Source organism: Squalius cephalus (genome assembly GCF_949319135.1).
Source record: "Squalius cephalus genome assembly, chromosome: 5".
In the NCBI taxonomy this organism is placed as follows: domain Eukaryota; kingdom Metazoa; phylum Chordata; class Actinopteri; order Cypriniformes; family Leuciscidae; genus Squalius; species Squalius cephalus.
The window spans coordinates 46,522,661-46,537,272 of NC_137126.1; the positions used below are offsets into that span (position 1 = coordinate 46,522,661).

At 37.6% G+C, this 14,612-nt stretch overlaps 1 protein-coding gene across 2 annotated transcripts in view; it reads left to right on the forward strand.

The window, feature by feature from the left end:
* LOC307159266 (uncharacterized protein) overlaps window positions 1-14,612 on the forward strand; it is a 102,591-nt gene that overhangs the window by 35,349 nt on the left and 52,630 nt on the right. The window contains exon 3 of one of the 2 annotated variants that reach the window (XM_079872522.1): window positions 12,037-12,108. In XM_079872522.1, coding sequence (XP_079728648.1) covers window positions 12,037-12,108 — 72 coding nt within the window. Of the gene's footprint in view, window positions 1-12,033; window positions 12,109-14,612 lie in introns of both variants that reach the window. The other variant, XM_079872521.1, reaches the window with a different exon arrangement.

Sequence of the window (14,612 nt, forward strand, 5' to 3'; positions counted from 1 at the left end):
CAAATAAAAAGTTGAAAAGTTTGAATTTTAATGCAAAATTGAAGCATGTGGTCTCAGACTTTTGATTTGACTAAGATCAGACTTGTCTGTTCCTGAAGTAGCCAATGATTTTTTGAAATAATCATTATGTATTCTTTTAGCACTACATTTTTGTTTGTTTTCTGCTTGAAAATCTTGAGTTCCAGTAGCTCGTTCTGTCAGTGTGTTTTGTTTGAGAGCAATAAACAGCCCTCCGTTTGACACTCTCCCTCCCACCCGCTAAACATGACTCAGTGCGCTGTAGTCTAGATCTCAGCAGGACACAGGCTCAGAGTTAACATTTCAAAGTTAACACCTGCATATTAGGAAACTCTCTCTCTTTCTCCCTCCTTTAAAATGCCATGCTTGCACGGATATTCATTTCAATGGCTGCTCAACCAGCTTACAGTTGCACGAAATGACAAACCAACATTTGAGGACTGAGGATGCTGCGATATAAATGCTGTCATGTTCATTTCCTTCAGAAGTTATATATGTGTTTGTGAGTGTTTATATATATCTGTCAATATAATTATTTATTATGAGTATATTTTATATATATATAAAATGCATGTGTGCATTGTGTGTATATATATATATATATACACTGTATATACTATATATATAATGTATATACAAAAATATTGCACATTCAATGATTAAATATTACTCTTCATTTAGTCTATTTTGTGAAAAATAATGTGGAAGACTTCCTTGATTATTTTTCAACTAGGTTTTTTTTCCAGTTTTTTTTTTTTTTTTTTTGCTTTAACATTTAAAATCTAATTGGTTGTAATGGTCTTTTAATTGAAATGATCTGTTTTCTGATTGTAAAAAAGAATCCCTCTTAAGACATTTCCAAGCAAATGCATTCCTACTGAGAAATGCATCAAATAGAAAGATATCCATACAAACAAAAAATAAATCAAATATCGACATTCATCTAGTAGCCACAGTCTGGCTATAAATTGATCTTATATAAACTGCATTTCTTCGCTGAGCTTCTACCGTCTGTGATAACAGCAGAACCCTTTAATCTGCTTGGTGAAATGGTTTGCTCTATTGATCCATAGTTCGGATGAATAGATTCAGGCTTGATTCATTGCCACCAGGCCCTGTTTGCACTTCCTAAATGGTGTTTATCTTGTGGCTGTCATGTGGTGTAACTGCAGGTTTACATAAGAGGAGCCAAGGAGTATGAAGTCAATTACCCTGCACCCCCATATCCACTTTACAACACTGAGGTTATTTATCTGGATAGTGACTCCTTTAAGTCAGAAATAAGTCAGACAGGGTATGAAAGAGAAACTGAGAGCAGTGAATACAGATACAGTACATCTAAAAAGGATTGCTTCAGATGCTGCATAGTGATACTGGTGATGCATATGTGATAAAATGCCATTGTTTGAGGCTGTAATGCAGCCGTTTTCATTTTTCTTTGAAGCATTTACCTTTTTACAGTAGGTCATCTCTCATTTTTTGTTTTTTTGTACTGGTCTTTACAGATTTAGCAAACATCTGGGGGGCATTCTTTCAGATATTCTGTCCACAGAAAGACAAATACACAAAACTAGCCAAAACACACTCAGGCTTGAATGTCAGTACAAATGAAATTTGCCTAACCAAAGATTTATTCACGTACAATGTTTGAGCTGTATTTAAAAGTGCTGTTTTCTTCAAAAACTCAGTCAAGATTTACAGAGCGACACAGGGATGATGTCAAAACCCAGAAGAAGAATTTACCCCTGGTTCCCTCGAGATTTTCCTAAGGGTTTAAAGTCTTTTTTTTTAAATTATGATTAAAATGAGTGGCGTCAATTCACCAAATTTATTTAAAAATAAAAATTTAAATTAGCAATATAACCAGTAGTTGGAATTTATTTTTTAGACATTATCAAATCACTATTATAACATTTACAAAACCATTTTTGTACTGAAGTATGTAGGTTCAGCTCAAAAAATTCTGTTTTAAACAATAAATCTGACTAAACATCACAATGAATTATTTATTTACATTGTGTCTCCGCATTTTTTATTAAAATTAGAGTATTTGTGCGCGTGTAGAACTTAGTAACCTTTTGCCAAACAAACTCATTCAGCATTTTGAGCAATTCTCTCTACCGGTAAGTTAAACAACATGTTGTCATTATTCTCATCAGAAATGTCTGTGACTGGCTACAATACTCAACACAGCAAAATCACGTTATAAATAGACACATTTGCGTCGAACCAACATGACACAAATATAACAACCGAATCGCTTTCATTTACTTGCTTTTCTCTTTTATTCAAAAATAACAAATTATATGTTACACGTAATAATTTAACTCTGTTAATCCTGCAATAGAAATATATTACTTTGCATTGACTTGACCCAGGCAGCCATACCTAACTGACGCCCCTGATTAAAATAAAGCCTGTTGTAAACAACTCGACGATACTTATGTTTTATACTACAATGTAAATCACACACACCCATACCAAAAACGTGAATTTTGAAGCTGTTATGTTTATTTTTGTTTCTAATAAGTAGCTATAAGACTATGTGGGGTGTAAGTTTGTGCAGAGCACTTCGTCAAGTCAGGTTTACCACAGGCCTTATTTTACTCTTAAATTGAAAAACCCCATGATAAAACCCCATAGGAAAATCTCAAGGGAACTAGTGGTAAATCAGTCTTCCGGGTATTGACAGCAAAGAATGTTTCTGATTGTATTGATTGGCTAAAAAGCATAGGCCATGACCCTGGATCTTTTGATTGACAGGCACAGAATGTTTCTGATTGGCTAGTTTCCCAATATCTAATATCTGTGAGGTAGTAGGGACATTTTATGTGTGATGTAATGTGTGCATATATTTGATTGTCACCTTCGATGCCATTGACTGTGTGAACATGACTTTAAACATGCTTTTATTGACCAGTTTTTATTTGAAATATGCTGTTAAAAATCAAATCAAACAGTATTAAAAAAAAAAAAAAAGTTTATTTATTTGTATCATTGTATTATTTCAGTTTGTTCATTTCATTATTTCATGTTCAAAAAATAGCTTGCATTATTGTAATGTGATAACAGAAAGTGGACAGCACTGCAATGTGAGAATGTATAAAAAATTAATTAATCAAATAGAAAACAATCCATCATTTGTTTCCAGCAGTCAACGGCACCTTGCAGGGCTTTCTGAAATGTATAAAGCAAGGTTAAATGTCCAAGCAAAATCACTCCAGAGACATATGTTTACCCAACAGTCAGTGTGGTTTAGGGGGCAAACAAACACACACTGATGCTCCCGCTGAGGCGGTAAAGACACCGTAATTAATCACACATGCCCCAAAGGCGTCCGTTTAGTGCTCGTTTCTTCCTCAACAACTGCCACCAAGAAAGTTTCATCCATTTCCATTTTGTTTAGTTAGTTGTTTTGTAGCGCATCGCCAAAAGGATTTCATTACGCTGCTTTTGGTCACCAAAACATGGAGTAAAGCACATTAACAGTCACTTGATTACACAGAGATTATGGTCTGCGGTCAATAACCATTGTGCCCTACAGCAATGCGCTTAGTTCCAAGGGGACGGTCCCTGCAATTAGTGTGCTGTACACCGCTTTCAATAAAACACACCTGATAAATGGCGAATAACTAAAAATCTTTACAGCATTAACTGTGATACACTAGCTAGAGAGTCTCTTGGCTTCCAAAGAGACGATTCATTAGCGCGGCCTCAAATATTTGATGCTAAACAGGGCAGAATTTTTCTGTGTCCTTGAGATGAGAGGATGCAGTTTTGTTTTTGGTTTGGTGATGTCTTGTTTTTTTTGCTTCCAATGCATTTATCTTGTCGATTGCCACAGACTAAACAACTAAAATGCACACTTTCTGTTTGCTTATACACACTTGAAGGACGAGGCAAAGTTCTGTGGAATTGCAGCATGTCGAGAGCTTAAATGGAATTTAACCTGAAATGTTCCTTTTAAAAGTTGAATCTAGATTCAATTTCTTGCACAGCATCCAAGACACAACATGCTTTTCACCAATGATTTTGCAGTTTCGCTTTTTTTCTCATTCAGATTGACGTTCACACTGTAAATATCATATTGACATTAGTCAGAAAGTAAACAGGTTGACGTGCCGTGACTCAGCTGACTGAATAAAGGAGCAGAGGTTGATGATTCACTGATTGTTGATGTGAGGTGATAAACTGATACTCAACCTCATCTGTTTATTTCAGAGTGCTCCTCATTCATTTCACTCTTACAAACCAGACTGAAAAAGCAAGTGAGGGATGGAAAGAGGGATTGACCAGAGTCAGTAAGGATATAAGATTAGGATGCAACATTAGCATGTTTGTCACATGGGCTGCTGACTGTAAACATGTGGCCAGTTGGTTTCTGCACCAAGAGCAGCTTACAGTCTAGTGCACACGGTGTACTGTTACTTCACAGTAGTATTTTTACAAAACAGATAGATCTGGTCTCGGATGCTGATTGGTAGGGTTGGGTATCGTTTTGGATGTTAGCGATTCCGATTCTGATTGATTCCCAGTTTCGATTTAGTAAAAAAAACATATTTATTCTGTGCCTTTTTGCAAAACATTCTGTTGAAGCTGAAAACCATGAACAAAAATTAGCAGCCTAAAGAACATTTACACAAGGAACTTTTAGCCTATGGTTTCATGAAAAGGCTGGACTCTTTTTTTGCTAAACTGCTTTACAGATGAAATGAACTAATTTAATAATTGATGATCTTTACAAAAGAACTGAATCAACACTGAACTGACTGCAGATGAACAACAGCCGAAATGCATCATTTTCCTTTTATCACTGTAAAGCTGCTTTGAAACAATCTGTATTGTATAAAGCGCCATAGAAATAAAGGTGACTTGACTTTGATTAACATTAAAAACACAGACGGCAGCGGGTTTTTTACGACCTAATGCACGGATCCAATATACTGATATACATGCGTTATCTTCTCAACCGACTGTTTATGGGAATATTTGTACATTAAAGGGGGGGTGAAATGCTCATTTTCACTCAATCTCCTGTTAATCTTGAGTACCTATAGAGTAGTATTGCATCCTTCATATCTCCAAAACGTCTTTAGTTTTATTATATTTATAAGTGAAAGATTGACTGTACCGAGTCTTTCCGGAAAAAACCGAGCGGCTGGGGGCGGGCCGTGTGGGCGGTGTGCTTTAGCTGTGCTAACTGATCTAACAACAACACAGAGAGACATTTGAAGTAGTTTACTCACCGTGACTGCTCGATCCTTAAGCATTAGACGATCTGCAAATAAGTCGATCTGGGCTTTGTTTATAAAACAATCATCGTCGAAATGCAGGGAACAAAGAGTCGTGCACAACCTCCGTTGATGCTTCGAAAAAACAAACTCCATCCACTATTCCCTTAACGCTGGGTTCTTTGGGAATCTGTGCAGGGTTGTCTTGCCCTGCCAACCAAAAACCCACTTCTTTGGTGACATTGACTTCCCTAAAAGCCGAGCATAGCGCTTTGAGGTAACGTACTGCTTTCGCTCTCTTCTCTCTCTGGTCTGCGAGTGCGCGCGCGGCCGCGGAGAAGTGCCCTTAGGACCCATATAAGGAAATTCCGCTCTATCTTACGTAAGACAGAGCCATACTCGAAAAAAACTTTCCGAAACTTGTGACAAACCGGAAGGAGTATTTTTGGAACAAAAATACTCCTTCAAACGTACAACTTAACTTTTGAAACTTTGTCCATGTTTAGCATGGGAATCCAACTCTTTAACAGTGTAAAAAACTCAGTATGCATGAAACAGCAATTCACCCCCCCCCCCCCTTTAATATGTCTGTTCAAGCGCAAGAAGATGCAAAAGAGAACTCTATTCAGTATTCGTGCACTATATGAGAGGCAGCTTTCTATGTGTTTATCTAATAAATTTAGTTGACACTGCATCGTCTTTTATTTGCAGTCTCTCTGAAAAGCCTGCGCCAATGGGTGTCTTGTTTAAAAACGAATCTGCAGTAAAATGAAGCAAACAAACGAACAGTGTCTTACTGACTCGATCTGACTGGAATTTCTTTCAAATTAAAGTTCATCCATGCTGTCTTAATGTTAGAATCACAAGGAAGACAATGCAAAACATCTTGTATTCCTCTATCGTTTTGTTGCTCAAGTAATCCTGTGTTTGCGTGAATTGGTGGGCGGGGCTAAAGAGGCAATGATGTAGAATAGGCGTAGATCTTCTGCAGAGGCGGTCTTTCGCCACGCTACGACGTCATTATGTGTCAAAATCTGAAACTAGTCATTTTCTGAGCTTGGTTTCAATAAAAGCTGTTTTTGGACTAACAAGGAAGTTTTAAGTTCTGAAACTTATAGGATATAGTTTTTATAGTATGATGACCTCTTATATGTCAAAAGCTCAAGGAAAAATGTATTTCTCAATTCATGACCCCTGTAATACATCAGAATAACCAGATGTATAGAGTTGGTTATGTGATGCAGATTTCAAAATGTATAAGTTTACTAATCACTCACTATGATAAAAGTGTTTTGAGGCCATCATGACATATTATTGTGCAAGGAAAAAGGACGAAAATAAGTCTTTATTAATCTACAATCTGCCCCATAATCATCATTCGTGTGCAAAGTAATGTTGTTGGCGTTTTACTGCCACTAGTGTTAATTTCAGCTGGAAACTGCAGTGGATTGTATGTATAGGTACCTTTTTGCTGTGGCATGCATTTCCAATGGGCCTGTTTGGTTTAGAAAAGCAAAAAGGCTCTTGAGGCCGTGCAGTGTTTTGAATGTAGTCACAGCTAAAAGGTTTGCAGACTCTACTGTGCATCATGACTAACAGCATCCTTTAGCTGTAACTATATTCATGCATCTTGTTGAGGACAGGTGCTATTACTTTTCTAAGCGATTTATGCATGGCACACGATAAAACGGGTAAAACAAATCCCTTACATGATGTGTGATTGTGGGTCCCGAGCCATATAAAGAAGGGAGAATGCCATGGAAACTTGAAGATGGGCTCTTTTGACTTGGGCCAGTTATAGCAACCACGTTGCAACCGGCTGGAAGCCACTTCGAACACCTTAGCAATTTCATTACAACACCCTGGCAACCACCTACAAGACTATAGCCTCATAACAGCAAGTTTTGCTCAGGCAAGTGACAGTCACTCCAGCGGGAGTTATTCAGTGTCACTGTTTCTGAACTCCCTGAAACGCCTCAATTGTAGTTGAAACTGGCGGTTATGGTGAGGGACGTGACATTTCCCGAAAATTCTCGAAGCTCTTGACCAATCACAACACACTGGTCCAGCTGACCAATCAGAGAGCACATTAAGCTTTTTGGAAGGAGGGGCTTCATAGAGACAGGAACTAAACAGAGCGTTACTGACAGACTGTGAAGAGAGGAGCTGCAACAATGGAGAATATGTAAAAAAAATGTTTTTTTTTTACATTTACATTTACATTTAGTCATTTAGCAGACGCTTTTGTCCAAAGCGACTTACAATTTAGGACTAAATTAAGCGAGTCATCGTGAAGAGGCAAAAACAATGCAAGAATATGCTCAAAATACGAAGTTCAGGCATTGTTCAGAGTAGCAGAAGCCCGACAAGGGAGGATTAAAGGAAAAGGAAAGAAATGGTTTTTATGAGGTTAAGTGCTCACGGAAGAGAAGAGTTTTCATTTGTCTTTTGAATGTTGTCAGGGATTCTGCATTCCGGATGAGGGTGGGGAGAGCATTCCACCAGCATGGAACCGTGAATGAGAATGTTCTGGAAAGTAATTTTTATTCAGTCGTGAAAACCTTAGACCCCAAAAACAAAACCATGAATTTGAAAAAGGGCATTATAACTCCCCTTTAATATCTCGATTTCTGTATGCATATATGGTTAACTGAATGACACACTACAGGTTATTTGCTTTAGTCCTATATACAATGCAATGCATCCATCTCTAAATGTCCATTTTATGCCATAAAAAAGCCCAAATTGCATGCTGTTGTATACTGTAAAAATAGCATGCAGTGCTGAGTATACATTGTTGTAGAAAGCAGTCTGGAACAGTATATAATGTGATTTCTAATGCCATTCCCAGTGTCCCTGAGGCAAATGTATATGTAATTTAGCTAAAGTAAGTTTAGCACCAGGTTTTCTGAGTTTTGATGCACTACATTGGTGGCATTACATTGCTGTCCATCACACTCAACAGTGAGCTTGTTGACTGCATGTTTGTCAAACCTGACAGCATGTCTCCTCCGGGGCTCAGTTGAGCAGAGAAAAATACGTTTGCCAAAACTCTCAGACGTGTCCATTTCTAAACTGTGCTGCCTCCCGGGTTGTCCATAAACTTTTGCTGTGAAGTAGTCCATGAGCTTCTGTTTTTAGAAGCTTCATTTTTTTTAAGCTTGCAAACAATAACAATCTGATTTGCGTACACTTGAGATGGGTAACACAGCATACTTACAAAGATTGCCTTGATCCTGCTCTTATAAACTGCTTGGATCGGCATCTTTCTTCGTAGATGCCCCCTATTTATAAACTGTCAGCTTCAAAGCGTGCCGGAAAACTCTGGAGAGCTTGTTTTACTCTGCAAGATTGCCCAAGAGAGACTCACTGTTGCATTTCAAACAAAGACTTAATTGCTTCATTTTAGTTTTGTTCTTAGTTGAAAATGCTTGAAGCGCTTACGTGTTTGGAAATGACTCAAATTAACATGCATGAAAAAAGTAACACAATATGTTTGTGCTTGTAAAGACAAATGCTCTGAATTGTAAGTGTGAACAGAACAATTATTTTGCTTTTCATAGAAGTAAATTCATTAAAAATAAATCATTATGCATTGAGGTTATGCATATTTCATGATTTCATAGATGCGAACCAAAATCACTGTTCACAGAAAAGATGCTTGAATGGGTAAATCAATAATTTTTAACCACTGGAAAGACAAGAAATATGAAAATGCATTCTTCTACTAAATGTGTGCGAGCCTAACTTCTTCATAATGAAAGCAACATGACAGAAAACAACAGAAAGAGGATAATGGCATAATTTCGAGTCATTACAATTGCGCCATCAAAGATGATTAGTCTTCTTTATAAAGATGCGTTCAGGAATCTTTAGCATGTGGAGTGGAGCTCTGCATTATGTGATTATGGTGTGTAAATGGGTTCTCACTTAATTTTATTCTCTTGTTGGTTTTTAGTTTGTCTAAAGTCCCTCTTAAAGCAAGTCACTTCACTCTGTGGTTATTTTCTACTGTAGTCATTAAATGGGTGCTTGACCATGTCTAAGCTCTTTTGAATGTGAACTTTTTGAATCAACTGACCACCAGTACGTAAAACAGCTGTGTGAAGATGTGGTAACTCTATGCGTGAACATCTGCTCTACAGCTGTATTCAGTTAACCAGGAAAAGACGGATAATTCATTCAACCTTACTCACAAATCCCTGTAGCGTCTCTCTCGGAGTAATTAACACTGAAAGGTCATTGCAGAGACCGGATCTAAGAAGACTTGGGGTAATTTTCAGATGTTCTTGTGAAGTATGTCATTAATCAATCCCCTGCTCATTTGGCGGGTGTCACCGTATTTCTTAATCGAGCATTTGTTGTGTTTCTGAGCAAAAAGAAACTTCCCGAAAAGTGAATGATTTCACAAAATTGTCAGTCGTGCCTGTGCAAAAGTTACCATATTAAGATGCTACTCTGTACAAATCAACTTTCTAGTTTTTGGACATTTTGAGTGAATTACACAAAAACAACAGAGCATCAATCGTTGTCCCAACTAGTTGTCTGAACAAAGAATTTTAAATTGAACAATATTGCTGCAATGTTAACCGAACATGTCCCCTCCCGGTCACCGTACTAGCCTTTAATGAGCAATAGCTCAACGTCAATTCAAGATTCATTCATATTATGATTCATCTTTTGATTGTTATTTTCTGTTGAAAGGGTCACGGCTTCTGAGGAATTAAATTGTCAGGGCTGTTTATAATTTTCCTCACATTCCTCTTTTATTTTGGCTACTTTAACATTATTACCACACACACACACACACACACACACCGGTCCGCTATCTTTGTGGGTACTCTCCATAGACGTAATGGTTTTTATACTGTACAAACTGTATATTCTCTCCCCTTACAGTCAGTGGCGTATCCAGGACATTTTTTCTGGGGTGGCCAAGATGGGACACAAAGCTAGAGTGGGGTGGCCATATATACTATAAAGAAATGTTACGTAACACTTTAAACTCTCATGAATGTTACGTAAAACTTCAAACTCTCATGTAAGTTACAGTAACCTTACCGCTAAACCTACCCATCACAGAAAACTTTCTGCATTTTTACATTTGCCCCAAAAAACAAACCCATCATTCTGTATGATTTATAAGCTTGTTTCCTCATGGGGGTCTCAATTTAGGTCCCCACGGTGACACGGGTCCCCACGAGTATAGAAAAAACACGCGCACACACACACATACACGCACGCAGGCTTTGTTGTGGTAATGACAAATGACTAGGCTGTCCCCTGTGAACGAATTAAGGTGAGACTTTAAACGGCTTTTAATGAGACCATTGGCTTTATTGTGTCTGTGTGTGTGTGTGTATGTGTGTGTGTGAGAGAGAGTGTATGTGTGTGTGTTTGCATGTGAAAAGAGAGCTAGACCGATGACCTTTAAAAACATAAAAAACATTTTACTTTGATGTTAAATCTGTCCACATTTGATACATAGATAGAGACTGTAGATAGATAGATAGATAGATATATATATATATATAGATAGATAGATAGATAGATAGATAGATAGATAGATAGATAGATAGATAGATAGATAGATAGATAGATAGATATCTAAAAAAATCAGATTATTAATTTTTTGTAGAAATATAGTTGTTTTGTGTAAAGTGCAGGCATTTCTATATATATATGAAGAGTTCAGATGCAAAAGCCTCTAAGTGCCATCTGAAATTTTCTTCTAGAATGATCATTTTTATCAAACTCGTTTATTTAAGTTCAGTAATTTCACTTAAATGGCAATTAATAGGTAATTTCCATTGCCATTTAAGTGAAATTACTGACCTTAAATATACGAGCTTGATAAAAATGATCATTCTAGAAGAAAATTTCAGATGGCACTTAGGCTTTTGCATCTGAACTCTTCATATATATATAGCATGTTTGGTAAAAAAAAAAAAAAAAAAATTGATAAACCCTCTCTATGATTGATTCCCATCTGTGGATTATTTAAGCGCTGCTCAAGTGCCTCAGGATTACCATCAGCTCTTTAATTCCAGAAGCCGAGAGGAGAGGAGGAAGATTCCGGAAATCTGTGATGTGTAATTAGTCCCCATTGTGCCGAGCTGCTAAATCAGGCTAGCATTGTTATCCCACATGAGACTCGGGTGGCGTATGTATCACCGTATACATGCATATAGTCTTCCTGTCACCTTAAACGCAGAGATGACTCGCTTTAATTCATCAGAACCTTGCGTCTGTGTGAAATCATATGCATCGCTGTAATATACTGTAAAACGAAGAGGTGAAGTGGGTAATTCTTTCAATGCTAATATACTTTCTCCCAGCGTAATGTGCAGAGACAACTATAACTAATCCATTTGTAGGTTGACTTCCTGAAGAGGTCTGTAATACCTGCATGAACCATATTGCAAACTTACTGCTCTCCAAATATGCCTTCAGTCTCACATTCACAATATAAAAACACACACAAAGGACAGTGTTTTAATTAAGCAGAATGATAGTATAGTCCTGTTAGCTGTGAGTCACTCTTACATAACTGTCAGACACTCAGAAGAGTCATTCATCAAGGACGCCACGAACACGAGCTACATCCGTCGGAACCGCAAGGGTGTTTGATTCAAACATAGGCTACTCTACAATTTAACAGGCTTGAGCTATAAACAGTCCATGCTGTCTGTCACCAGTAGCTCTCTTCAGTAGGCCTTCTTCCATCATGACATGCTCACAGTTTTAAAAACCCATGGTTATTGTTTTTTTGTGTGTGTTTCAGAAGACACTCGTACCGAACGGGACAGGACATTGAGAACTGCGGCACCTGCAGAGACTGCGCCTGTATCATATACAGGTAAGACACCCCTATTTTCTGTGTTTATGTGCAGGAATACATGTTTTCTGAGGATGTGCACAAATACACTCACATCAACATATGCCTAGGTGAAAGTTCACTATGGAATGGTTTTTAATCCGTTTTTAGTGAGTTTGTGGGAAGCCATTTGCTATGGAAACGGTCACCTGTCCTTGCTAAAGAGTCTATCGACTGTTAAAGATGAGCCAAACTATTAGTTTTTAATTTCCTGGTGAATAATACATTAAATACATATTTTTTTGGTCTAAAAACCAAGTCTCAGCCTCTAACTCCAACGGGACCGATCACAGACTGATGCATAAGATGCATAATTCGGCAAATTTGTTCTCAAAAACCCAAGCTGGTTCTCAACTGGCCATTTACACTCTCTGGCCACTTTACCCCCTTTTGCCTTCAGAACTGCCTTAATTCTTCATGGCACAGATTCAACAAGGTGCTGGAAACATTCCTCAGTGATTTTGGTGCAGATTGTCATGACAGCATCACACAGTTACTGCAGATTTGTCGGATCTGAACATCCATGATGTGAATCTCCCGTTCCTCCACATCCCAAATCTGCTCTATTGAACTGAGATCTGGTGACTGTGTTACCATTTAATTTACCATTTAAAACAACTAGTTTGGGATGAATAGAAAGTTCAAAATAACATCATTTATTTGAAATAAAAATCTTTTGACATTATCAATCTCTTTACTTATGTTACTTTTTATCCATTTAATGCTGAATACATGTTTTAATTTCTTTGTGTTTTAAAAGAAATTCAAATATTTATTCAACATTAAAGGAACACGCCGACTTTTTGAGACTTTAGCTTATTCCCCGTATCCCCCAGAGTTAGATAAGTCCACACATACCCTTCTCATCTCTGTGCGTGCCGTAACTCTGTCTGACGCACCCACCGATAGCCTAGCTTAGCACAAAGACTGGAGGTAAACGGCTCCAGCTAGCATACTGCTCCCAATAAGTGACAAAATAACGCCAACATTTTCCTATTTACATGCTGTGATTTGTATAGTCCAAATAACAAGGTCACATGAGACACAGCCATCTTCTAACCGTATACATACTGGGAACTATATTCTCAGAAGGCGAAGCACTGCTACTTCTGCGGAGTGATTTGCTTGCAGCACCTGAGAAGCCCCGCGGTGAGGAGCAGAGAGTTCGCTCAGAGTTGGAGTAAATCACTCCGCAGAAGTAACAGTGCTTCGCCTTCTGAGAATATAGTTCCCAGTATGTATACGGTTAGAAAATGGCACACACGGAGAGGAAAAAGGTATGTATGGTCTTATCTAACTCTGGGGGATACGGTGAATAAGTCCCAAAAAGTCGGTGTGTTCCTTAATTAAATTAACAAAATCTTATTGACCACAAACTTTTGAACGACAGTGTATATTATATTTATATTAGTAACTCTTTAGTAAATGTATTTATTTTGTTTGAAGGATGTTTAGATTCAAAGACAAATATACTGATTAAGAAAATGAAATATTTTTTCTTGCAGTCTAGTCTTTCATCATCAAAGGTTGTGCGTGTAATCAAAGTCCGGTAGTTTGACACAATTTCATATTTCATTTGGTAGAAGCAATATAAATACTAAAAGCACCAGTTGAGAGCTATGCTTTACACAGTTCTGGCAGTCTACCTGTCTCAGTTCACTTGGAAACAATATCATGTTTACAAGTTCCCAGTCTGCTACTGTGAGGCCTTCCAAGAAAGAAAGCTCTGCATTTGGCAAAGTTTGTGAGGTTGATGCCATCACATCTTTGAAAGATATTTTACATTTTTTGTTTGAGACAGTAGCAAGTAAACAAACCAAGTGTGCTTGAGCCTGCACGTAAACGTCACGTACAATACAATTTACATATCAGCCAGACAGTCTGCTCCTGTCTTAAAGGGTAACTCTCGCCAAAATGCAACCTAGGGTCTTTTTGTTAATCTACTCGAGGCAAACTTTTGTTTAAAAGCATAATTAGAATGGAAACGCCACTTTTAAGTTTGACCGTATTTTCGTTTTAGGTAAAATGCCTTGTGAATGGGAGTGAATGGGGCACTTCTATAATAGCATCAAAATCACTATTTTTAAAACACTAAGAAGGCTCGACACAACATGAAACTTTGCTCGAAGTATCACCAGGGGCTCTAGACATGAACTCCAGCATTGAGGACATTGTTTGTGTACACAGAGTTTACTAAAAAGAAAGATTTTGAACAACTGTGTTTCCGTTCGCTGGCATTTTGTCAGTCAAAAATAGTCAATCTCCATAACAGGGAGGAGAGTAAAGATGGAAAGCTCCTAAAGCTTAGTTCAATATAAATTCATGGATGAAAATTAGTGAAAATGAATATTGACCTTGAATATTGACCTTGAGGATCCTTGTAAAAGGAAAGTAAACTCTGTGTACACAAACAATGTTCTCAATGCTGGAGTTCATGTGTAGAGCCCCTGGTGATACTTCGAACAAATTTTCATGTTGTGTCGAGC